We start from the raw sequence: 23,972 nt of genomic DNA, 5'->3' as shown, positions 1-23,972 counted from the left end.
TTCATAATATTTTCAAAATAATTTGTTACTTGTGTTGATATTAATAGCCCAAAATCAGATTTATTATGGAGAATTTGAGCAAAACCCATGAATCTGAATGGATAAACCCTGACTACCCAAGTGTTTGACCCTCTGAAGCTCTTTGGTCTAATTTGTCAATATATACCAATATGTCAATATACCAGTGTGCAGATGCACTTTTAGGTGTCAATTTCCCTTTTCATGAGAATGATGATGATAGTAAAAAAAAAATATAATTTTTGCATTAACTATTTCTAGTATTATTGTTTCCAGTAATTGAGGGGAAGGGAAGGGAAGGGAAGGGAAGGGAAGGGAAGGGAAGGGAAGGGAAGGGAAGGGAAGGGAAGGGAAGGGAAGGGAAGGGAAGGGAAGGGAAGGGAAGGGAAGGGAAGGGAAGGGAAGGGAAGGGAAGGGAAGGGAAGGTTGGTTAACTGGCTGTTAGAACATTGAACTCTAGCTTGTGATACTGGCTCTGATACTTAAAATTTATTCCATACTTAAAAAATAATTGCTGGCACACAAGTAATACAGATTATCTAAATATAGACATCACTTTTATTACCAAAGAGAAACTTTTTCTTAGTCTTCAAGTCCCCCAACTGAAATAGATCTGCTAGTAAAATTATCTTAAAGAGTAATTAGGGTACTGATAACTATGTTGTCTAGTTGATATGTCTACGTAAATCAATGGTGAACACAGATCCGTGAGAATTTTATTTCTGTGGGATAAATAAAACTCAATTTCCTATGTGTTTGTGTTTATGTCCATCCTTCTTCACCATTACTACAGAGCAATGACACCCTCTTCTCCAGTGGACCTTTAGGATTATTATTATCCAGGGTGTAAGAGAACAAATGCTGCAGCTTGGAGTGGCAGCAGAGATCTCTTGCAAATGGTTGGAAATGAAGTTTATATAGCTGAGTCGTACCACTAGGCAGTTTTTTCAGTGGCACATTCCCTGAAAGTTGTTTACCTCTGCTGCATAGATATTGATGTTCACAGCAGATTTTGAAACAGAAATGCCTTGGCTAAACCACATCAGCCTAAAATTACTTTGCAGAGACATTGTATGGCTGAATTACATCACAATTACATGACGTCTAGGCTAGTGAAAAAAGCATGCTGTGTGAGAAAATGTGCATTTATTTATGCACTTGTGAAAATATTTACAGCCCTCTGAATAGCATGAGCTTCCTGACACTGGAAACACCTCCTTGCTTATCCGGGTGACAAATGATCAGACCGATTCTGTAGGGGATACGACGGCCCCAGGGAGTTAGGGGCAGACCCCCTTCATTCGCGGTGAATCCCGGGTATGTGTGTGACCACATGCCGCGCTGGAATCACCCTACTCATGCTCTGAGACCCTTTTCCACGCTCCTTCATAGAGGTTGGTGTTTTCCTCTGGGCGCTGCGCGGCGGAGTCTCCCCGGCCTGTGTCCCTTCCTCTCGGGAAGCGTGTGCGTGACAGGGAGGCTCTGTCGCAGCGCCTGAGACCCGGGGGACACCCGGGACATCGGGGCAGGGACGGGAGGGAACAGGAGGAAGGGGAGCGAGGGTCTCTCCCATCCCGGGGTGGGATCTCTCCCATCGCGCGGCGGCCAATGGAGCGGGAGAGCCACTCCCGGAGCGGGGCCCGTGTCGGGCTGCGGTGCCGGGCCGAGCTCCGGCTGTGCCCGTGTCGGGCTGCGGAGCCGGGTCGAGCTCCGGCTGTGCCCGTGTCGGGCTGGCCTCTGGGGTGTGCCTGTCCAGGGAGAGGTGCCGGGCCGAGCTCCGGGCCGTGCCCGCCCGGGAGCGGAGCGCTGAGGGGCAGGGAGCGGGCCCCCCTCACAGCAAAGCCGGCGCCCGGGGCGCAGCGGGGGCGGGGTGGGTCGTGCCAACCCCCCCGCCGTGCTCTCCGCCGCTAATGCCTTTTCTCTGCCGCTGCGCAGGAGTCCCTGCGAATGTAATTCACCTGCCGGTGCCTCCAGCAGAAGGAGGCTAATCCCATTGTGCGGTTTAGCGGCCCCCCCGCCCGCAGGTGAGGCGGCAGGAGCGGTGGGCGCCGCGGACCGAGCCCTGCCCTGCCCTGCCCGGCCGGCCCCCGCCTGCCCAGCATGTCCGGTGAGTACCCCCGGCCCGCAGAGCCCCGCCCGGCTCGCCCCGAGCAGCGATCGGGAACGATCGGGAGCGCAGCCTGGAGCCCCCCGGGGCTTTGCCCTTCTCACATCCCGGTGCGGGAGAGGGTCCCTGCTGCTTTCTTATCCGCAGAGTGCTGTGCTGTAATGAGCAGCTCCAGAGGAGGGTTTTAACTGTCTGGGTGATGGGGTGAAATAGGTGAGCTCATTTATGTATTCTGCTTGTATGTACAGCTTGGCCTGCTTAGGTCTGTGTGTGCTTTCCTGGTGGATCCCCAGGGTGACAGGCTGGGGCTGGCTGTCTCAGTCCAAACCTTTCTCATGTCCCTTCTACATAGCAGCGGTATTGGTCTGAGTCAGTTATCCTTAAAGCCATGAGGTGCTGCTGCTTTTAGGGTAATCACAGGGGTTAAGTGCAGGTGCTACTCTGGTTCCTGAACATAATCAACTTTTTTTCCTTTTTTCTCAGTTTTGAGAGCAGTAGCTCTCACAAATCTTGGTTTCTTGAGCCATTTGAAGGGTGTCAGTCATGTGGACTGAATGGTGCCAATTTTGAATTCATTCAAAGTATGTAGCACTTCAACACTGGAAAAATGCAGAAATCTGCAAATTAAAGGATTAGAGCACTGGGATTTTGTTTGGTTGAGGTTTTTTGTTGTTTGTTTTTTGTTTGTTTCAGTTTTTTGGGGTTTTTTTTGTTTTTATTTTATTTTATTTTATTTTTTTTTCTTTTGGTTGACAGGAAGGTGTGGAAAGACTGGAAACATCTAACTTGATATGTACCATAAACTTCCTTGTGCTACCTCTGGATTGCTTAAGCAATTATTTCTAATAATTATTACTAATTATTACTAATTTTCAAACTGGTATATTACTATTTTGGGACTAGTTTTGGGTGTTATGTGTTGTACTTGTTTGCATCTTATGATATTGTTGTATTTGAGTTTTCATGAGGATCATTTACCATCTGTTGAATAACAATACTGCAGAGTCTTGAAGCAGAATGCAACAGTTTTCAGCCGAAAGACACATAATAAAAGCTACAAAACCTTGGAATCAAGTGCTCTTCCCACACAAGAGCAGTAATCCTGCCTACTAAAATTCAGCACTGTTTTAATAAAAGATAAGACTGAATCTGTTTTTGGATGAGGCAGAACTTCATTAGGCCAAGAGAATTATTTTATACCATTGAATATCATTAAATTTTGTTATAAAAAGGTTTTTGTAAAGTGTTGTTGTTTGTATTCATTAGTAACATCAATGTTTCAACTATTAGATCTAAGAAAGCATGGAAATTAAAACTGCCAGCTGTCATTTGTGTACTAGGGCAAGAACTGCCTCTCTGCTGGAAACTTGCATAATAATTTTTGATAGGGCTCTGACTCAGGTTATTGTCTGACACTATTGTTCATGTTATCTACTTATAACAAAATACTTCTTGATGGCTTATAAGATTGTGGGTGTCAGGAGGAGCAGAGATTTCTGTTCCAGGACATGGCTGTGCCAGGCCAGAGTGAGATGCCTACAGCTTGTGTTCTCTTTTTTGGCAGTCTAACACACCTTCATGGGTACTTCTGGGGGAAGATCCACAGCGTCCTTGTGCAGGAGAGGGAGTAACAGAATTGGAGTCAAGAACTGTGCTGTGATTTGGAGCTGTGCCACTGTCGCCCGGGGTCTCAGAGAGGTGCTTGGCTCAGTGGGTGCGGGTGGAGGCTGCAGCCTGCTCATCCTGCAGATTGTCTCTGGAGTAGGAGGGGGGAGGTGACAAGAGAGCAACAGATGGCATCAGGGAGGAATTTAGGAAAGCAGTTGTGCTGTGTTGGTGAGTGTGAATGGCAGGAGGCACTGGGGACATAACCAGCCTGTTGGAAGCTTTTAGCTGTTGATTTATCTGCTCTTATTTTTATGCATAAAATGACAATGTGTAACTTAGAATGTTCTTACAGAAAAATCATAACATAGGAGTGTCTGGTCTCCTGTTGCCATTTTGCAGTGGGCAGCTTGGCAAATTTGAATTGTTACGTTAGGAGTTACAGCTGGACTAAATTTATGCTTCCTCTGTCTATCAGAAGAAATAGAAAACTATTATTTAAAAGCTATGTCTAATGGATTATGAAAAAAAACCCTCCCTACCCTACTTAAACTTGTCTTGAAGTTGGAACTTGGGTGACTCAGAGCTTGCTATTATCAGTCACTCCTGAGTCTCAAAAGGGGTATCTGGTGTTTTTTAATCCTCTTTTTCTCTTTGAACATGAAAGTGAGCACCACCCTGTCTGCTTGCTCTGTTGGTATTCTAAATAAAGCTTTTAGGTGCCCTAGAATTATTTTCCACACCTGTCAAGGAATTTTGCCTCTGGCAGTGTCAGAGGTACTACTTCTGTGAGTAAGTAGCATAAAAAGTCAGTGATCTTGGCTAAAAAAGCTGTTACAAGTTCCACCTAAGATCACCCTGACTGTAGTGGTTCACATGACTTTTGCTGTCTCTTTTGTGTAGCTGCACAGCTGGTTCTAGGATAACTCAGCAAGTCAATTCCTTGAAGATCCTTGTTTTGTTCTCAGAAAGTATTCTTAGGTAGTAAAACTGAAGAGCCACTACTGATGATAATTTCTTAATTTGCATCATCATGTGCTTTGTGGTAATCCAGACAAGAGAAATGAGCAGATTTATAAATTCATATGACAGGATTTTAATAGGACTCTAAAAATTTGCTTTCTTTTCTCATAGCTCACTTATAGCCAGTGGTATTGTATTAGCCATAAGGGTCCTCAACTTGAAAACAATTTGCTTGAAAACTTAATACCCTAATCAGTAGGTGCTGTCCATAAAAAAAGTGTTGTCATTCAGCACAAAGAATTAAAGTTAGGCTTTATGGTCTCCTTGACAATTCAAAAAAAGAAAAAAACCCCCAAAACTGAAAAAAACACCAAACCAAAAAACAGTTGCAATGAATTTAAATATCTGCACCTCTGGCTTTCAAACTTAAAGAAGATTTGGTCTTTTAAAGTCAGTGAGTGAAACTCTGTATGTATTAGATTTAATGTGTCAGCTAAATGGAAGCTTTCAGGAAAACCATTTACTTCCAAACGTGTATGAAAACCTGACCCTTACTTGAGTTATAAAAATAAAATATTTATTTATTAGGCTATATTCCAAAGAATTTTATAAACAAGGCAAGACAAATAACACTCCTTTCTTGAAAGCAAGGGTTAGATGAAAGGTAGTGATAAAATATTTTTATTTTTAACCCTCAAAGGATCCTTAATGAATTAGTGATGCCTCTGTATGATTTTAAAATTATTAGGATTTACTTCTCTCTTAGCACAAGAAATATTTTAATGTTAAATATTTTCAGTCAATAGTTTGATTATCTATTCAATTATCTCTATGATGGTTCACTGTATTTAGAAGGCTGTAACAGGTATCTCACATCTGATTCTCAAATAGCTTCTGTTCTTTGTGAGGTATCAGAAGAGTTTCTTAGAAGCAGCAGTTGTTTGGCAGTTTGCTTCCTTGGGGTTATGACCACAGGGGTACAGGGCACAAAAGCATTTGGAGGACGTGGTAATTTTCCATACCAATTTGCTGAACCATTTAATGAGTAGTTTGTGTATTTTTCTATGTATTACTTAAGTAAAGATTCAGCTTCTGTAGCCAAAAGAGTTTGCAAAAGCTATGTGAATATTGTGTTCAGTTTTGTGGTTGTTTTTTAAAATAGTATTTTAAGATAGGAACTCCCACTCATTTCACAATTTTTTTTTTCATATTAACCTAACTCCCACATTCCTCTCAGTAGTTGTTTTATTACCTTTCTTTGGCTGAAGATGCTTGTTGCCTAACATAGAACTGCTTTGCTTTCCTGATCTTTTGCATCTTTTCTGAGTAATTTTCTTGCTGAATTAGCCTTCAGTGGTTTTCTGGTTTACATTGGTTTTTAGGGATGCTTATATTTATGCCTTTAACCCTCTGGGAAACTGCAGTAGGAGCAGTTTACTTCACATCTGTTGTTTTAAAGCAACTCCTTATTCACTGATTTCTGGAACACCTGTAACATGCTTGAGCTGTTATTATAATGGGACATTTGAAAGTTCAATTCTTCATTTGCTTTGTCTGGAAATTGTAATTGGAAATGTTACTGGAGTTTGCTCAGCTGTGGGCTATGCAAACTATTTTAAGTTGATGATTTGGGTTTTTTTAGCCAAGTCTGTCACTTACTAGGATTCTCCTGAGGTGCAGGGATGTGTGGCAATGTCAGTGAATGTAAAGTATTGTGCTTGAGATCAAGCTGGCTGGCTGGAGATGAGTGAAAAAGGGGCAAAAAGTCGGGGGGAAAGGCAGCACACCAGTGGGCCTGTGTTTCATTCTGGATTTGGAGGATGTGAAAAATAAAAATGCTTAATATCTGTTAGCTTATTGTGGGCATCAGCCATGCTTTACTGCAAACCTTGATGATGGTTAGGGGCTAGAACTCACTCATTTTGTCAGCCTCTGGCTGAGGCAGCCATGAGGTCATTTGTTGAGTTCTCTGCCTGTAGCTCTGTGAGATTCTTTCCTGGTGTTTCTCACAGGCCCTGGAAACTGTATGACAGGTTGTTTATGTTGGTATTGTTTGGTTGTTTTAATTTATTTAATGCAATTGCCTGTCCCTTAAGATGATGGTGGTTCTAAACAAGTATTTCAACACAAGTGTTTATTGAAGTTTCAGTCGAGCTCAGTGGAATTCCCTTCATGTGTGTGACCTGCTCATCTTGTTCTGGTCAATTTTGCAGCCTAGAGTGTATCACCCTTCTGCTCCAAGGAGGCTGTTCACCTTGCTGAGGTATAGGTCCTCCCCAGAAGAGCTCTGACAGTGGTGGTCATATCACAGGGCAGAGCTGAAGAAGCAGCGCCTTATGATCCTGCTATGGGAATGGTGTCTTTACAAAATCAATTTTCTCCTGCTATGCAGGAGCGTAGGTTGCTTTCTTTTTTATTGTAACTTGTTTCCTCATATATTTCCTGACAATAAGGAACCCTTCTAAATTTCCTGGAGTTACCTGAGGTAGGGATTCTCAGCTTCTGGGAGATGTACTGATCTTGGTAAGAATTTCTCCGCACTTGTTCAGCCAGCCCCAGGTACCCCCGCACAAAGAAGGCAGAGCAAAAATAATGTTGGGTTGATTCAGTGGCATTATGGAAAGAACATTTCTGGCTAATTCTCAGCATCTTGTTCTTTTCCTTAGCTGTTGGCACTGTATAAGCAAAAACATTTTCCTTCTTGGTTGTATTATACTATGTTTGTTAAATATAAAATCTAAATTTTTACAGATCACCTTTTTTGATTGACATTGTGTTTCGGCAATAAGACCTAGGGAATTATCTGTTTAAAGCTAGTGCAAAAATTTTATACCTGCTATTGTGTAAATGAGGCAAACAAAAATAATAAAAATCAGAATCATACATTCTGCCCTCACATTCACTGGGTTTTCTATTCAATTGAGACTTCTGGGGGGAGTCTCATCACAGGAATAGTTTTTATAATCCCAATGTAGTTGTTAAAAGCCACATACTGTTGTTTATCTGGAAGAGGAGGGAGCAAGCTAAAAGGGCTTACCTTAAAGTTGTAAAGTGACTCTTCTGAATACTTTTTTGCAGTAACAGATCAAGCCTTTGTGACCCTTGCTACTGATGATGTGTACTGTCAAGGTGCTCTCGTTCTTGGACAGTCATTGAGGAATCATAGGACATCCAGAAAATTGGCAGTTCTAATTACTCCAGAGGTTTCCAGTGGGATGAGGTAAGTAGTAATGAGCATTTGGAGATTTAAATAGTGGAAGAGTAAGAAACAGCATGAAAGGTTTTAATAGGTTTCTGTGGATTTCACGGCATTATGCCTAGAACTTCCCTCTTGGCTAGTGATTTCTAAGAGGAGTCTCAAATAAATTCCATTATAAGCTCCTTAGCCTACTAAGAATTCACTTGCAGAAGTAGAGCTTGTGGCTTGAATTTGTATTATAATTGAGAAGCTGAAAATTTGGAACTAAAGTTTTAGTTTCTTGCACTACTGTTGTTTTTCTCCCAATTTTTTCTCTCTTAGGATGAGATACATAACCACCTGTGGCATCAGAACTCTCCATAAACCTAAGGGCTCAGTTTAACATGACTAATGTTCTTAAAATCATGATAAGAAATTAATTTCTTTTTGCTTTTTTGTATAAATCACTTTGTAATTTGTGTTGTGATTCTACAGGCACTGCAGAATAGCCTTTACAGAAATCTTAAGTCAGAACTCAAGCCCTGTTATTTGGAGGACTGTGACACTTCTTAAAAGATGTGTCATACTATAGCAACTTAAACTCTTAGTTCTGCTATATCTTAGGAAGTGTGAAAGCTCCTGTTATCTGTAGTCTGTTTGAATGTGTTTGTAATGCATCTGGCTCAAGATATATATTTGCACGTTTTTGCTATGACTGGATGCACAAAAATCTATTTTTACAGACTTTGGAAGTATGGACATTATCAGAGCGCTGTAACCTTCCTAAGGGAATACTGTATCCATGTGATGCATGGGTGGATACTAAATCTGTAATTCTTTTCACGTCCATTGAGTAGGAAGAAAAGAATTTATATTATGTATTTTAAATCAAGGATAACATTAAAAAAAAAAAAAAAAAGAAGAAGAAAGCAGATCACTGAAATAAACTTCTAATAATCTCTTCATTTAGTTCTTTGCCAGTTAGTTCCTGTTCCTTGAAGATCAATCAGGCGAAAGCTAATGATCCTGAAATCTAGATTTTGAACAGAACAGGTTTTCTTTTTCTGTGTTTGTGAGACATTGAGGACTTTGATTATAATAGCATAGTGTAAGAAAATTAGCTGTGTTTTAAATACTTTTTTTCTTGCTCCTTGAAGGAAAATTATCTGCTTTGGTGTTACCAATAGAATTCCCATAAAATATATGCATAGAAAAATAAAATATTTAGCTTAAAGTCTCATTTGAGATGCTACATAGTAGTGAGGAACTATATGTGGTGAGCAAGTACACCTTATAAAAGGTGCAGTTTTGAAGCAGTGTTTACTTGTGCACAGTAGGTACAAATGAGAGTGCTGGCATGTCTCATCCTGTAAAATGCAGAGGGAACACAGTATGGTGCTGTTCTTTGGAATCAGTTGTGCAGGATGAAAGCTGCTTTAATTTCTGTTGGTGTTTCCATAAGAGATAAGTGAGTAGAATGAGGATTGTTTTTTCCTTCAAACAGCAGCTCTCACTTTTGAGATGTGCTGGCCCCCATAGTGGAGAAGACAGTATTTTATGGCTTGATAGCTACCTCTTCAGCAGGCTGTGTCCAAAGACTTTTCACTTCTGACTTCTTATATAAGCAATCAATCTAGCTTTGGTTATTGTCATAATTAATGTTATGCTGTGTGTCACTGTTGTCACGCCTGGAGTGAACTCTGATGAACTTGTCTAAATCCCTTTCTTTCTCTCCACTGCTCTCTGGCAGGTCAGTCCTCAGCAGTGTATTTGATGAGGTGATCGAGGTGGGTGTGCTTGACAGCGCTGACTCAGTCCATTTGGCTCTGATGCAGAGGCCAGAACTGGGTGTAACCTTCACTAAGCTTCATTGTTGGACTCTTACTCATTACAGCAAATGTGTCTTCATGGATGCAGACACTTTGGTGAGTGGAGAGGGAGCCATGGAAACATTTGTGTCTGTCTCTGTCTGTGGGATGCTTCCTTGCCAGGCAGCCTTCAGGCCTCTGAAGTGACCAGATTTGCTGGCGGTCACAAGGTCGCAGGAGCTCCATCCTGGCACATTTTAGCAATTCTCAGAGTTGTGCTGGCTGCATAAAAATAAATTCAGTTTGGAGAGCAGCCTCAGGACTGTCCTCAAAGGAGATCACAAACTCTATGTACTGCCTCTCCTGACAGAAGTTTTAAATAGATCTTTCTCACATGTCACAGACATCTTTTGTGAAAAATCCTTTCTTTAGGATTTTTCCTTCTTCTGGGAAGCTGAGGCCCCAGAAAGAGAATGTAAACAATTGTTATCTGCTGCTGTGGAATGTAGCAGGTGCACCTGTGATTGGCCCATGTTCCATGTTTACAATTAAGGGCCAGTCAGGGGCCAAACTCTCTGGGACAGATTCACATAGAGCTCCCTTGTTTATTCATTCCTATTCTATTCTTAGCTTAGCAGCTTCTGAACTTTTCTCTCTATTCATTTTAGTATAGTCTTGATGTAACTTATATCATAAAATAATAAATCCAGCCTTCTGATCATGGAGTCAAGATTCTCGTCTATCTCTCTCACCCTGAGGAACCCTTGCAAGCCTTGCAACACTCACATACTTTTTTTTTTTTTTTATTATTCTGTCAGGAAGGCAGGATGGTTTTAAAATAGAAAAAAAAAAAAGAAATTCCTGATGTTCCCTTTTTTTTTTTTTTTTGAGTTTTTAGATGTATAGAGATAATTTTGGTGAGGACAATCATGTCAGCCTTCCCTTGTGCTTTCATGGCTCACTCTGAAAGACTGGGATGCATTTTAATTTAATAAGATTGTATTTGAATTAGAAAACAAATTAAGTTATTCTTCTTGACGAGGAAGACTTATGATTTCTTGCTTTACATTAATGCTAAAGGAGGAAGGCAAAATTTGTCTTTTTTAAAAACTCAATTAATTTTATTTGTAAAAAAAATTCTCCTGTTTTTCACAGTGGCTATGAAAGGTAGGCGTCCTGACTTTCAATGACTGCACAGCTGTCTTTCCACAAACTTTATCTCTGCTTTAACCTGATTGATTTTCCCACTTCCTTGTGAAGCTGAAAAGAAAGCAGAAAAGCAAATATCTTATGTTACATCAGAAAACTGGCAGCAAGAGGCAGTTTTTCTATTACCCTTAGTCTATTGCTTACTAAAATGAATTAGATTCCCAATTTTCATTCAGTTCTGTTGTAGTTATTAAAAATAATTGCCTATGGAAAGGTGAGTTAAGAAAGAAGGAAATTGTGTGTTTTATTTATATGTGTATAATATTTAAAGGGACCTTGGATGGTCTCCCAAGCCTCATGAAATAATTTCATAGGCTTTTCATTTTATCAGAGAAACCATGGAGAATCACAATTAATGTTGCCTTATTATATCAAAAAGAGAGGTTCTGACCTCTAGCATATTTTACAATGGCACTGCTTTTATGCTCTGCAAGCCATGTACTAAGCCAAATCATCAATTTACTCCATTGGTACTAATATGGCAATTCTTGCTCTATACAAACATTTACTCTAGCATCTTTTTCTCTTTTCCTACTCTCCATAAGGTACTTTGCAATGTTGATGAGTTGTTTGATCGAGAAGAGTTTTCTGCAGCTCCTGATTCTGGCTGGCCTGACTGCTTCAATAGTGGTGTGTTTGTGTTCCAGCCCTCCCTGAAGACTTACAACCTGCTGCTCCAGTTTGCTGCTGAGCACGGCAGCTTTGATGGTAAGGGGCAAGGCATAAGGAATTAAATGCTAGACAGTTTCCATGCTATCAGGCAGAATGGAGGAGTTCTCTGGGCTCTGTGTAAGAATTCAAGGTGCAGAACTTTGCCTCTTAGACTGTATTTAAGACCTGCTGACTTGCTCTGGACTGTGCTCCTCAGAAAAGGGCAGTGAAGGGACATTGTGTCTGAGTCTTGCTAGGTTAATTTTGCTGTCTGGCTTAGGAGAGAGAAACACACCTGATCTTCAGTCTTTTGCTCTGAGTGACCAAACACTACTCCTTCCTTCTTGTAGTACAATAGGACTTCATTTACACTGAGGCTGCATTGGAATGAATCAGGTGTTACTCACTTGTACATACTCACATGGCCATATTATCAAGTCCAAGTTGTAGTCCCATGAACACACCAATCTCAGGCTCCAATCTCACTCCCATCCAAATTTTGATACAAATTCGAGTGTACACATGTTATGGTAATACTGTTTTGTGTATTCTTTAGGAGGTGATCAAGGCTTGTTGAACAGCTTCTTCAGCAACTGGGCAACAGGAGATATTGGCAAACACTTGCCTTTCCTCTATAACCTGAGCAGCAGCTCTGTATACACCTATGTTCCTGCTTTCAATCAGTAAGTAATAACACTTCTGTAAACCTCTGTAGTTTGTTAAACAACATCCTTTTGTAAGAGAGACTAATAGTGGCATATTCTCTTAATTATAAATTACAGTATCACAAATGATCTTATGTAGAAACCATGCAATGGAAGCTTAAATTTAATGTGAATGTCTGGACACAGGGAGAGTCCCAGAGTTGGCTGCACTGTCTTTTATGTTCTTTCAAAGAAGCTTCTTTCATTTTTGACAAAATGGAATTACTTTGGCATTAGGTTCTGGCAGGTTTACTTTTAGGCTTGTTCCTTTGTCCTCAAGTAATTTCTTAGAGAAACAATTGGCATTGCTTAAACTTTTTGAGACATTCCTTCTATGAAATGAAATTTGTGCTACTAATTATATGATTCCAGACAATGCAGTTGAGAATCTTATCTGGTAAAAGGCAAGTTGGATTTAGGGTGTCATGAATTTCCATTCTAGTTGCACAATACACTCTTATTGGAAGATGAACTTAGGCCAGTGTATTTATTAGTAATTTTTAATATGGGATCAGTAATACCAAGTTTTGGTGATTAAATATTTCAAGTGGTATGTATTTTTTTTGTGAATAGAGCCTGAAAGAGGACTGGAAATAGTACTGCATGAGACTGTCAGTTTCCTTCATGAACTTTTCCACTAGAATTAGCAGCTGGAAGCAAATGGCAACGTAACTTTTTGTTTTCTGTATGTGAAACAAGGTGAATTAAACCAGGAAGATAGAAACAAAATATTAATAAATATAATCTCAAATGTGTTGCTCTTGCAAAATGCTAAATTTTGCAAGAGTGAGTAAGCATGTTTCTTCTAGGAGTTTATATAAGCTAAGAAATATTTTATGTATAGACCTCTATGTTTGATCTCTACAGTTTTGGTAGAGATGCCAAAGTTGTTCACTTCTTGGGAGCAACAAAGCCCTGGAATTACAAATACAACCTTCAAACAAAGAGAGTTATGCAGGATGGCACCACATCTGGATCTTCTCATCAGCTGTCATTTCTTGCCCTCTGGTGGAATATATACAGTGCCAGTATATTGCCTTTGTTGGAAAAACTTCAAAAGATGGAAGAATCAGAATCTGAGGAATGCAAGGTAACTGATGAGGAGTTAGTGGGAATGTGTTGGAATCAAAACCAAAAATTCTGGAAATTGGTAGAGGAAGAAATTATATAATGTGGTGGGCTGAGTCTGGCTGTATTCCAAGTGCCCACCAAAGCCACTCTATCACTCTGCTCCTAAGATGGACAGGGAAGAGAAAATCTAAGGAAAGGCTCATGAGTCTGGATAAGGACAGGGAGAGATCTCTCACCAGGTACCATCCAAGGTGAAACAGGCTGAACTTCAGGAAATTAATTAAATTTATTACCAATCAAATCAGAGTAGAGTAACGAGAAATAACCCCAAATTTGGAGCACCTACTGCCATCCCTCACTTCTTCCTGGATTCAACTTTACTCCCTCTTTTCTCTGACTCCCCCCCACCAATGGCACACAGGGATGGGAGGTGAGGACTGTGGTCAGTTTTCTCTGTGGTCATGTTGTCTCTGCTGCTCCTTCCTGCTCAGGGATTGGATTCCTCACACTCCTTCCCTGCTCCAGGTGTGGAGTCCCTCCCAGAGGACACAGTTCTCCATGGATTTTTCCAACCTGAGTCCTTCCTATGAGCTGTGGGATGCAGTCCCTCAGGGACTCCTGCCCCAGTGTGGGTCCCCCATGGAGTCACAAGTCCTGCCAGCAAACCTGCTCCACTGCAGGCTCCTGTCTTCATAGGTCCAGTGTTGCTGCCAGGAGCCTGCTCCATCCCAGGCTTTCCATGGGGCCACAGCCTCCTTCATACATCCACCTGGCTGTGGTGTGGAGTCCATCATGGGGAGCCCCTGTGCTCCACCAGGGGCCTCCATGGGCTACAGAAGGACACCCTGATGCACCATGGGATGCAGGGTTATCTCTGCTCTGGCATCTGGAGCACCTCCTGCCTTTAGTTCTTTAGTGACCCTTGTGCATGCAGGGTTGTAGCTCACACATATTCTCACTCCTCTGCCTGCAGTTGTCCAGTTGCAAGGAAACTCCTTCCTCCTCACTTTAAGAAGGAGGGTTTTCCTCCTTCTTAAATCTTATCCCAAAGGTGCCACCACCATCACTGATGGGCTTGGCCTTGGCCAGTGACAGGTCCATTTTGGAGCCACCTGGCATTGGCTCCATCGGGTTTGGGGGAAGCTTCTAGCAGCTTCTTACAGAAGCTACTCCTGGAATCACCCTGCTACCAAAACCTTGCTGTGTAATGCCAAAATGTGTGGGAAAACTTACTATCTGTTGGTTGGTAGGAGAAGTGACAAAAGTGGCAGTTTAAGAAGGATTTCTTGTATTATCTGCTTTCCCAAGATATCCTGCAGCCATCTTCTTAATTGATAGAGTTTTTATGGTAATGTACGTGCAGAATATGATACAAATTAGCCAGAGAAGAGATAACCTGGCCCATGAAACAAACAGACTTTTGTTTTTCTTGTAGCTAGATTGATATAGACCATATAACTAGGTCTTGAACTGTAATAAAATTTACCTTTTCAGTACTACATTTTAACTTGTTTCATGAGGTCATAACAAATAAATGAGGTTTGCAAAAGCAGTGTTAATTGTATTTAAGATGTTATGTACAGTACTTCCATGTCAAACATTTTTTGATCTCTTTATGGGTTTTTTTTTCCAAAGGATATGCAGCAGTGTGCTTTTCATGAATAGAATAAAAAAAAATCTGTTTATAAATAGATGATTTCTTAGAAACCAGTAGCATAAAAAAATGTGTAGAAGTACAATTTTTAATTTTGTATCCAGACATTACAAATTAAGATCCCATTTATGCATATGTAAATATTTTCTTAATGCCTTATAATATTAAATTATTAACATAATTGAACTAATTGCATAATCCCCTTAAGATCAGTTGAATATTTACCATCAAAGCCCCAGAGAATAGTTTGGCTTATTAACCTCATGACAAATTGGAAAGCAGAGAAAGGAGTGGGTAGTTTTTGATCTTATACTTTAGCATGCTTTCATTTTTAAGGCACTGCGTATTAAAGAAATATTTCAACTATGGTAAATGAAGGTGGAAATACCTGTTAGATTTACCTCATGATGCTGGTGTACTCATGAGTGAAAAAAAAAAAAAAAAAAAACAAACCTAAACTGCAGCATGCTCTGAATCTAGGAACATATACTTTTTTTGCATTTATTATGTTATTGCTTTAATGGTGAGAGTCCTCTAAGGAAGTGCAACTGTTATAAATAAGTTATCCCCGTCCTGAAAAGTTGTATTTCAGTGGTGAGATGTTCTTGTTTTCATTAGCACTCTTTCAATGGAGTGGAAGTTACCCTGAAGAAGGTCAGTCCTTACGTGGACAGTTCTCTACAAAAGCCTGAGCTCCCAGAGCAGACAAGTGAAGTAAATCCCACAGCCTGCTCACCCGAGGAACTCGCCTTCAAAGCTGTGAGTGCGTTGTTTATTATTATTATATGCAGAAACAAAGTCTAATTATATGCTAAAAGGAGATTCTTTCTGATTTGCAAGATCATGTCTTCAATTTGGCTGTAGCCATTGAATTTTCTCACTAGCATTAAAAATAATCTTAAGCCTATGTATTTTCTTTAAACTTTAGTTATGCATGTATTGTGTGTCTGGAAGTTGAAAGAGTTTGCTTTGCATTTAAGGAAGAGGTTATTTATTCAAAGTTGTTAAGTACTTAATCAAATGTAATATAAAAAAATCTGCTACCAAAGCAATATTTTGAATATTAATACTTTTGCAAATTAATATATTTAAAGCTACAATCCTTTCTGTCATTCCTCTGTAGAAAGCTTTTTCCCACAAGTGTTGACTCGGAAAACTGTTCCTCAAATTTCTGTGACTTGAGCAACAAGGAGAGCCTTGAAAAAATCCAGTAATGAATATTGCAGTCTTCTAAAGTACTTCTTTTGTCACTTTTCTTTTATTTGTGTTTCTGTTGCACTGAATCTCCTTATTTTATTCAGGAATTAAGTTGGACATAATAGCACAATCTCTGCAGGTGTAAGTCACTACATATTGCGTGATAAACCACATTACCCCATGGTACAACTGGGAGAAAATGAAACTAGTGTTCTAATGTCATCTGCATTGTAATTTGTGAATTACTCTCTACAATGATGAAGACAACTTTCAAGATGTTCTTCCCTTCATTTCTTTAGCCTGTAGTTACTCCATAAAGTTAAACTGTAATTTTCCTTTCCCATTTGCCCTCTTCCTCCCCTTCTTCCCTTTCCCCTCTTGGTGTCAAGGAGCTGAAGGAAAATTGCAAAACTCACAATTCCATAATTTAAGAATAATTTATTTGCAAAGGATGTATTTTCTTGTGTGCCTTATGCATCTGACTTCATTGGAAAGGCTCAAACTAAATAGGGACACATTATCAGGATGTTTGTTTAGGGTAAAAAAATAATAATTTTTATCTAAAGCAGATTCATTAAAATTTAAATTTCTATTAGTATTTTGATTAGTAGGATTGGCTTATCAGAAGACCATATTAATTGGAAAGTAATAGCTTGGTTCCTTTCTTACTTAGGAATACCATCATTCCACTTTTTGTTGCCCAGCTTCAGTATACTCGTGGAATTGTTTTGGGGGAAAAGACTTAAGAATGAGATCTGTCCCTTATGTTTTGCTATCTGTCAAAAGCAAATATTTGGGACAATATTTTTTGGGCAATCTATTTTACCTCTGTTTTGAAATACTTTGTTCTGTTCTTATTTCATACATATAAAAAGCTTATGTGAGAGCAAGCTATAATCCTGAAATGAGATTTTTCTTGTTGAAATTTGGCCTCATGAATGGTCGGAATCATGAATGGTAAGCTTGTTTCCCAGGCTGTATGTGTACTCACTGAAAAATGACAGCCATTTTGAACCTATTTTAGGATGAGATGAGCTGCCCTCTGGAGGTACTTATCCTAGATGGATTGTAGTAGGAGCTTTGATTCAATGCCATTTTTGATACTAAAACTAGGTGACATGAATTTTCTCCTTGTTGATAATGTGCTTCCTTGCTTTCCTCCCATCCATTGCTTTACCCTCCCCCAAGACTGAAAGTGATTGTACTGTATTTTATGAATTCTCATGAAAAGGCAATTGTGAGAAAATATTCCCCTAATAAAACCTCAGTGGCTGTATTTTAGCAAACTGTCCATGAAGTCAAACCAAGAGATTCTAACGTCCATCCCTCTGAGCCTGACAGCCCTTCAGAACAACCTGCATTGCAACCTGCACTTCAGGAAACCTCAGAAATGGTACATGTAGCTTTGTGCATTCAACATCTATAGATAACTGCATGTGCATCTTTGCTGCCAACATAATTTCAGGAAAGCTCAACTAATTATAATGCAATGTGCAAATGAATTCCTTAATCTTTTAGCCATGTAATTCCTTAATTTTTTCTAATACTGTGTTGTGATCCCTTTGTAGTTGTCTTTTCAAAACTTTGGGGTTTTAAATATGTATTTTCCTGTGCTAATCCCCGAATAATCAGTGCATGGTGTTAATTTTAGTTCTCCAATACTAACACAAGCAAAGCTGTTTGGGTATTTTGTTTTTCTTAGTTCTATTTTGTTTTGTTGTGGGTTTTTTTTACCTGCTGAAGTGATGTTTCCAAGCAAGTGGAAAAGGAATGTGCAGGAGCCTGAGTGACCACGCTTTCCTTTGTGGTCTTGCACTGCATTTATGGACACTTGTACATGTGGGCAGTGTGAGAACAGAGGCAGACTTGGTGTGGATGGGGTTGACAGGGTGTCAAGGATTTGTAAGGTTCACCACACAGCCATTTTCCTAATGAGGGGTTTTGTATGATTGTGATGCACTGTAGTGAAATACTTAAAGACTGAGAAACAAAACCGTAGCTCCTGTGCAGCCAGAGTTGTTTGGGCCCTAGCTAAAATTCTTAATTTCTAAAAACATTATGATTCTGGTCATCTTGTTAATGGCTTCCAAAGATGTTGATAAAACTTGCCAATGATAAAGAAATCTTGACATCTTACTGCATGTTGGTTGTATGAAATACCTGACCTTGTCTTCCACAAGTCCTATTCCTTATCTCCCCCAAACTGGCAGATGTAATGGATATTCCAGGGCATTTAGGCAGTTTAAGACATTGATTCCTGCCCATTAAATTCTATTCTGAAACATTTTTACCTTGAATTTGTGAAGACTTCACTAGAAAGCCATTCTTGTTGATTTCAGCTTTGTTTGCAACATGAGATGGGTTGTTTTCCTATGAGCCTCTTTGAGTACTAGTGAAAGAAGGTTTTAGAGGCTGCTTTGATTAGTCCTTGTTATATTTTATCTTTATTACAGGTTATAATTGTGGGGATGTTCCATTTTTTGCTGGCATTGGTCAACTGGAGACGCAGTTTTGCTTTTACATGGTAGAAATTATCACTAATAAATTGTCTCACATTTGTACACCTATGATGACTTCACTCTGAATCAGCATTTATAATTTTGGAGTATCATTCAAAATGAACTAGCTGTTGGTATAATGAATAGTGTCCATATTTTGAATTAATTTATTTAAAAAATGTGTCTCACATCTGCTAAATATTTATCTCACTGGATTTCAAACAAAACTAATTACCAAAAATTCTAGAAATGTATGTTCACAATGTATGTTCACGAATGTATGTTCACAGCTTGTTGGAGACAAGATTTGAACAGATAAATGATAAATTCTTCCTTGTAGCAGATATTCTACTCTAACCAGGCAGTATTTGTAATATTTTCATTGTATTGTTGTTGAGTATGCCAAGATCTGAGTTAAGATCAGTAAAATAAATGTTTTGTATGTTCAAAGATGCCATGGAAAGTAGTAAAACCATAGGAAAATGAGGTCACATTATCAAAACAGGAGTGAACATTTGAATATTGTTTATTTCATTGTTTTAACTGGGAGTCTACAGTGCAGAAGTTTACCACATAAGGTTTAGCATCACAGTATTGAAATAAGAAAAATCAAATAACAGTTTTCCTACTCTTCTTCTCTCCACAGAATGAGGTTGCACATTTTGCTTCAGAGCTGTCTATTCACTTCAAACCAGCAAAACCAACTCCAGAAGATGAACGGAGGAAATGGGAGGAAGGGCGCATGGACTATATGGGGAAAGATGCTTTTGAACATATCAAAAAGAAGTTGGATGCATTTTTACACTAAGACAGGGTGTACTGTTATGCCCATCATGATAGATTTCTTTATAAATGCAATTCTTGAATACTTGGCTGTCTTAACCAGTTTAGGTGACACCAGTTAGAGGTGATTATGGATCCTCATACATTTTTGGGGGACCTTAACAGATGCAGAATCTTGGTTTTTAACTGATAAATGTGCCTCGACTTCATTTTTCCATGTGTGTCATCTTCATTGTTCTTACACAGTGCCTTCTAAAGAATAATGAACGGTACCTTCTGAGTATAAACTCTCATGTATTTATCACTCTTCCCTGATGCACCCCATCTGCAGAAACATTCATGTGTAGGAAACATGTTGGAAGTTGAGACTGTTTTGGAAATTGAATTTCTCCCAAACTGAGATTATTCCCAAAGTACATTCAGAAGTTGCTATAAAGTATTTAAATAAAAAGAACTTATTCTTGAAACCAAATTAACACCTTCAAGGGTAACCATGATGTAGATTTCAATATGAGAAAGAAGTGATGAAATCCTGACCTCATCGGAATCTGCGACAAAACTTTTTAATTTAAACACATTTAGGATCAGAGGAACTTCAGACTTCATCTGAGATCACTAGTGGATGCTCTACCCAGTTATAGGCAGCTGCTCAGGTCCATAACTAGTGTGAGGAAGCATGGTTTAAAACTCTTTAGACAGATTGATAATGTATGTTAACCTTTTATAGTGTTGCCATAGGATACTGATGCTTTTTAAAATATTGTAAGCTTTAGTTGCATATTCTGAATTGTGTGGTCAGAAGAAGAAACACTGACTGTGTTCTGTAAACCTGGTGCTTTTTATAAATTTGTTTACAGTACTTCAAACTGCAGCTGATAAAGGCTGTCTTTGGCTTAGCATTGTTGCCCCTTACTGCAGGCAATTTGAGTGCAACTGAAAACAAAATTGGCACTCATTTTAGTAAACAGGCCCTTTGAAGATCTTTTAACAATAGCTGTGTGTGGGAACTAATAAATCTCTGAATTCAAAATTCCAGAAAAAAAATCTACTGATGAGACTGCATTATATTAAGGACACTTACGGGAGAGTGTTTTGTGCATTTGTGTACTTAAGTTTGACTTATCTCAGTCAGTTTACTTTAACAAAGAAGTAAAATACTTTTTTTAAAAAAGAAAAAAAAACTTTAAAAGAGTCTTGACATTTATGCTAGTATAGATTTGACAGTTGTTTGTGACCTCGTTCAATATTGGAATAAGAGTTCTGCAGTGATGTTGCAGGACTTGAGAAGTTTTGATCTAAATACATCACAAATTTTGGCAGAGAGATACCTAATGAAATTTCTTGGGAGTTCTTTCTAAAAGCAATGATGTACCATTATGCATAGATGCTAGCAGGAAAAACAGATAGCAGGATAGGAAGGACAAAGAAAATTTTATTTCTTTTTCCTCCCATCAAAAACGATGAGAGAGTAGGGCAAGGAACAAATGCACAAATCAGGAAAGGAATGAAAGAGTCAAAAGGTCCCTTAAAAGAAGAAAAAAATCTTTGAGTATCTTAGAATTACTTCCTAATATTCACATTAGTGAATTTCCTTTCACTTTTTATGATATTTCTGATTTTATCTAGTTCTCATTTATCCTTAAACTCTTAAATGGGGAATCCCACTGGTGTGTCTGTTGAACACAAGCTTCTAGGTCCAGTTAGGTGTTTAGGGGCAGCAGAGAAATTGAGAACAGGTCTCCCTCTGCCTGACCCTGGCACCCTGTCTATCCTGTGTTCCTGGGGAGGTGACCCTTACACTTTAACACAGGTAGGTGTGTTCTACCTCTTGGTGCTGTGGCCCAGTGCAGCAGCTGCAGTGTGCCCTTACTCTCGTGGCATTTGGTTATCCCTGTTTCTTAGTCATCCTTATGCACTTCTGAGAAAGTCCTCTGTTTTATGAGCATTGCTGCTAATATACTCCTAACAGCTTTTGAAGACTAGGTAAAGCTGTGGCCAGCAATGTGAACTCATGCTTCATGCAGCTGTACATTTTATGTTAACTACTAGATCTTACTTGGTACATTGATTAGATCCTGGAAGAAAAATTACTGATGTGAAATTAGTAACTTAAAGGTTTTAAAAATAGCATATGAATTTACTCAAATGTGTCATTGAGTACATTTCAAACTGTTAATATGTACAATGGTACTCTGTGTGGCTTATACAGTGTTTTGCAAAGAATTGTAGTACAATAATGTAATGGAAATAAAGAAATGGAGAAGACATATGAAGTCATGTCCTTAACAAACAATGAAGAGCTACAGGTTGTTCACATGATGCCAGGGAATATTACTTGTGAATAACTATTTACTTTAATTTATTTTTTAATTTTATTGAATTGCTTTCGAGACATTAGCATTATCTGCTGAGCAGAATTAGAAGTTGAGAGTAATAATTATTTCTACAGACATACATAATTATAATGTTTAGAATCTCTTGTATTACCAAACAGTAGTTGGTTTATTGTATTTCATGGAAAAGTATAGCTGTTAAGAGCCCTGCCCTAATTTTTTTGTCCTGTCTTCACACATGAAAAATTTAACTAGTTACTGGTAATGTAGTGTTGCAGTGGCTTCTAGCACACAACTCTTGCCACCAGGGTGTGAAAAGTGAGAATTTTGTATGTGAATCCAGTGCTGTGCTTCAAGGAGCATTCTGGGCTTTTATGACCATCAGTTCTGAGCTCCTGGGTCTGAGGGGTGTTATGGGCTGCATGAGCCCATGAACCACAGTGCTGAGCTTTGCTAAGTCAAAATGTGTCTTTAGAAATAAAAACCTACCAAGCTTCACCTGGAATTTTTTTCCCACATTAAAGTGTGGTATAGCCTCGAGTATTTTTAGGGTAAAGAAAGTTAAGATGTGTAGATTTTTTGGTGGCACTATTCATCTTTGAACAAGGCTAGACTATGACTTAGAGTTGTGGGGTAGACTTTGTGTTTAGAGAGGACAACTTGTGTTTAAAACAAAACATGCTAATTTTTCTGTCATGTGCCTGTAGGTATTCACAGCTTTTATTTGCCATACAACAATTCTATTGGGTGCTCTTCATGTATAAGGAGATAGTGTGGGTGTGCCACAAGGAAAATTCTTGAAAATTTTAGACATGTGTGTTAATGAACTTTGCTAGCCTACAGGAAAAGGAGATTGGTGTTCTTGAAATATCATTTTATTTACTGTCTAGCGTTTTGTGAGGACATTTCCATCTGGGTTGTTCTTGGGAAATAAGTTTTCTTTGTCCCTCTATATCAGTCAGCTCACAGAAATGTTTTTTTTTAAAGCTGGTACTCAAAAAATTGCTTTGTTTTGTTTGGTTTTGTTCACCTTGATTTTTCTATCCATGAATGGGAGGCTGGGTTAGTAACAGGTGCTTGGGACTTTTGTGTGCTCCCATAAACAGCTTGGTTCTCACCAGTAAGTCTGCAGTATGTCTATTTATTTCTTAATGGATCTGATTCTTTGCTTTCCTAATCTAAACTGTTTTGATTCCTATGACTTTGAACATAACATTAAATGGACATGTTTTCTTAATTCATATCTCATTAATTCAAATCTCACATTCCAGTTCCCCCCAGTTTTCTTTTTATTGTTTTGAGATTTTATTTCTGTGGTATGAACTTTTGTTGGTTTGGGGTTATTTTGTTTGTTTGGTTGGTTTTTTTATCAACCCAATAGATGAGATTAAATGCATGGTAGTAAATTTTTAAATAGCCTCCAAAAATACATGTCAGTTAAGACTGCTCACTGAAGTAGTCTGCATTTTCAGCATATTGGTTGCAAAATCTTTCAGCTAAAATTCTGTTCATCCTAAAACGGGTGGCTCATAAATAGTTTATTTTGTGCTAAAAATTAAAAGCTGTGACACTCAAGTTATATTTTGCATTCTTGTATAAACTTTCATTTTGTAATAACATTATACCATAATTATAGTAAAGGTAACTAAAAAAAAAATACAGTGATAGTAATTGACTTAAACTTATAGATAATAACTGCTACAAAAATGAGAATTATATTAATAAAGGGGAAAGAAATACAGTTGCAAGATTTTTTTTTCTTGAATTTTACTCTCTTGTGAGAAGCCTTTCAACTTCAACAAACTGGAGGTATAAAAACCCTAAAATTCCAAGACAGCCAGTCTCTTAGTTGTGATTATTTTAATACTTTTCAGAGCGGCATAACATTTAACTGCCTTGGAAAAGTGTTTGTTCAGTTTTATGGCACTGTGTATCATTCTGAACAATGACAAATACATAAACTAGATAATTTATTTATTTTAGAGCAATAAGATTTTCAGAGCCTTCTCACAGGATTAAGTACTTGGAACAGAATTAATAGCATGTCATGGATGGGTACCTGTTTTGTTTAGTTTAGTTTAGAGGCTTTTTTTTTCTTTCCAAACCTCCATAAATTCTTTCTGTTTACAAACCTTTTACTTACAGCTTTTAGAGAAATGGCAGAGCAGAAGCCAAGGTTGTTTGGATCCTCTA

The 23,972-nt window shown here is 38.8% G+C and overlaps 1 protein-coding gene across 5 annotated transcripts; it reads left to right on the top strand.

The window, feature by feature from the left end:
- The first annotated feature begins 1,259 nt into the window (after window positions 1-1,259).
- Window positions 1,260-23,087, top strand: GYG2 (glycogenin 2). Of its 5 annotated transcripts, XM_063149661.1 has the most exons (10): window positions 1,278-1,412; window positions 1,954-2,125; window positions 7,772-7,913; window positions 9,622-9,796; window positions 11,434-11,596; window positions 12,096-12,222; window positions 13,111-13,333; window positions 15,587-15,727; window positions 17,448-17,558; window positions 19,310-23,085. In XM_063149661.1, the coding sequence occupies exons 2-10, from the start codon at window positions 2,119-2,121 to the stop codon at window positions 19,469-19,471; spliced, it is 1,251 nt and encodes a 416-aa protein (XP_063005731.1). In that variant the 5' UTR covers window positions 1,278-1,412; window positions 1,954-2,118; the 3' UTR covers window positions 19,472-23,085. The 5 variants fall into 5 exon arrangements, with proteins under 5 accessions (XP_063005732.1, XP_063005730.1, XP_063005734.1 ...); XM_063149662.1 differs by lacking the exon at window positions 1,954-2,125 and having other exon boundaries at window positions 1,260-1,412; window positions 11,536-11,596; window positions 19,310-23,086; XM_063149660.1 differs by lacking the exon at window positions 1,954-2,125 and having other exon boundaries at window positions 1,260-1,412; window positions 19,310-23,086.
- The last annotated feature ends 885 nt before the right edge of the window (window positions 23,088-23,972 follow it).

Source organism: Melospiza melodia, chromosome 2, assembly GCF_035770615.1.
Source record: "Melospiza melodia melodia isolate bMelMel2 chromosome 2, bMelMel2.pri, whole genome shotgun sequence".
NCBI classification, from domain to species: Eukaryota; Metazoa; Chordata; class Aves; order Passeriformes; family Passerellidae; genus Melospiza; species Melospiza melodia.
The sequence above is the reverse complement of the archived record's forward strand: the minus strand, read 5'-3'. Positions and strand labels throughout refer to the sequence as shown.

Coding starts and splice junctions, on each gene's coding strand:
- GYG2 (XM_063149660.1), top strand. CDS start 1,352: ATGCCGCGCTGGAATCACCCTACTCATGCTCTGAGACCCTTTTCCACG. Junction 11,597..12,095: donor TGAGCACGGCAGCTTTGATG/GTAAGGGGCAAG, acceptor TGTATTCTTTAG/GAGGTGATCAAGGCTTGTTG. Junction 13,334..15,586: donor CAGAATCTGAGGAATGCAAG/GTAACTGATGAG, acceptor TGTTTTCATTAG/CACTCTTTCAATGGAGTGGA.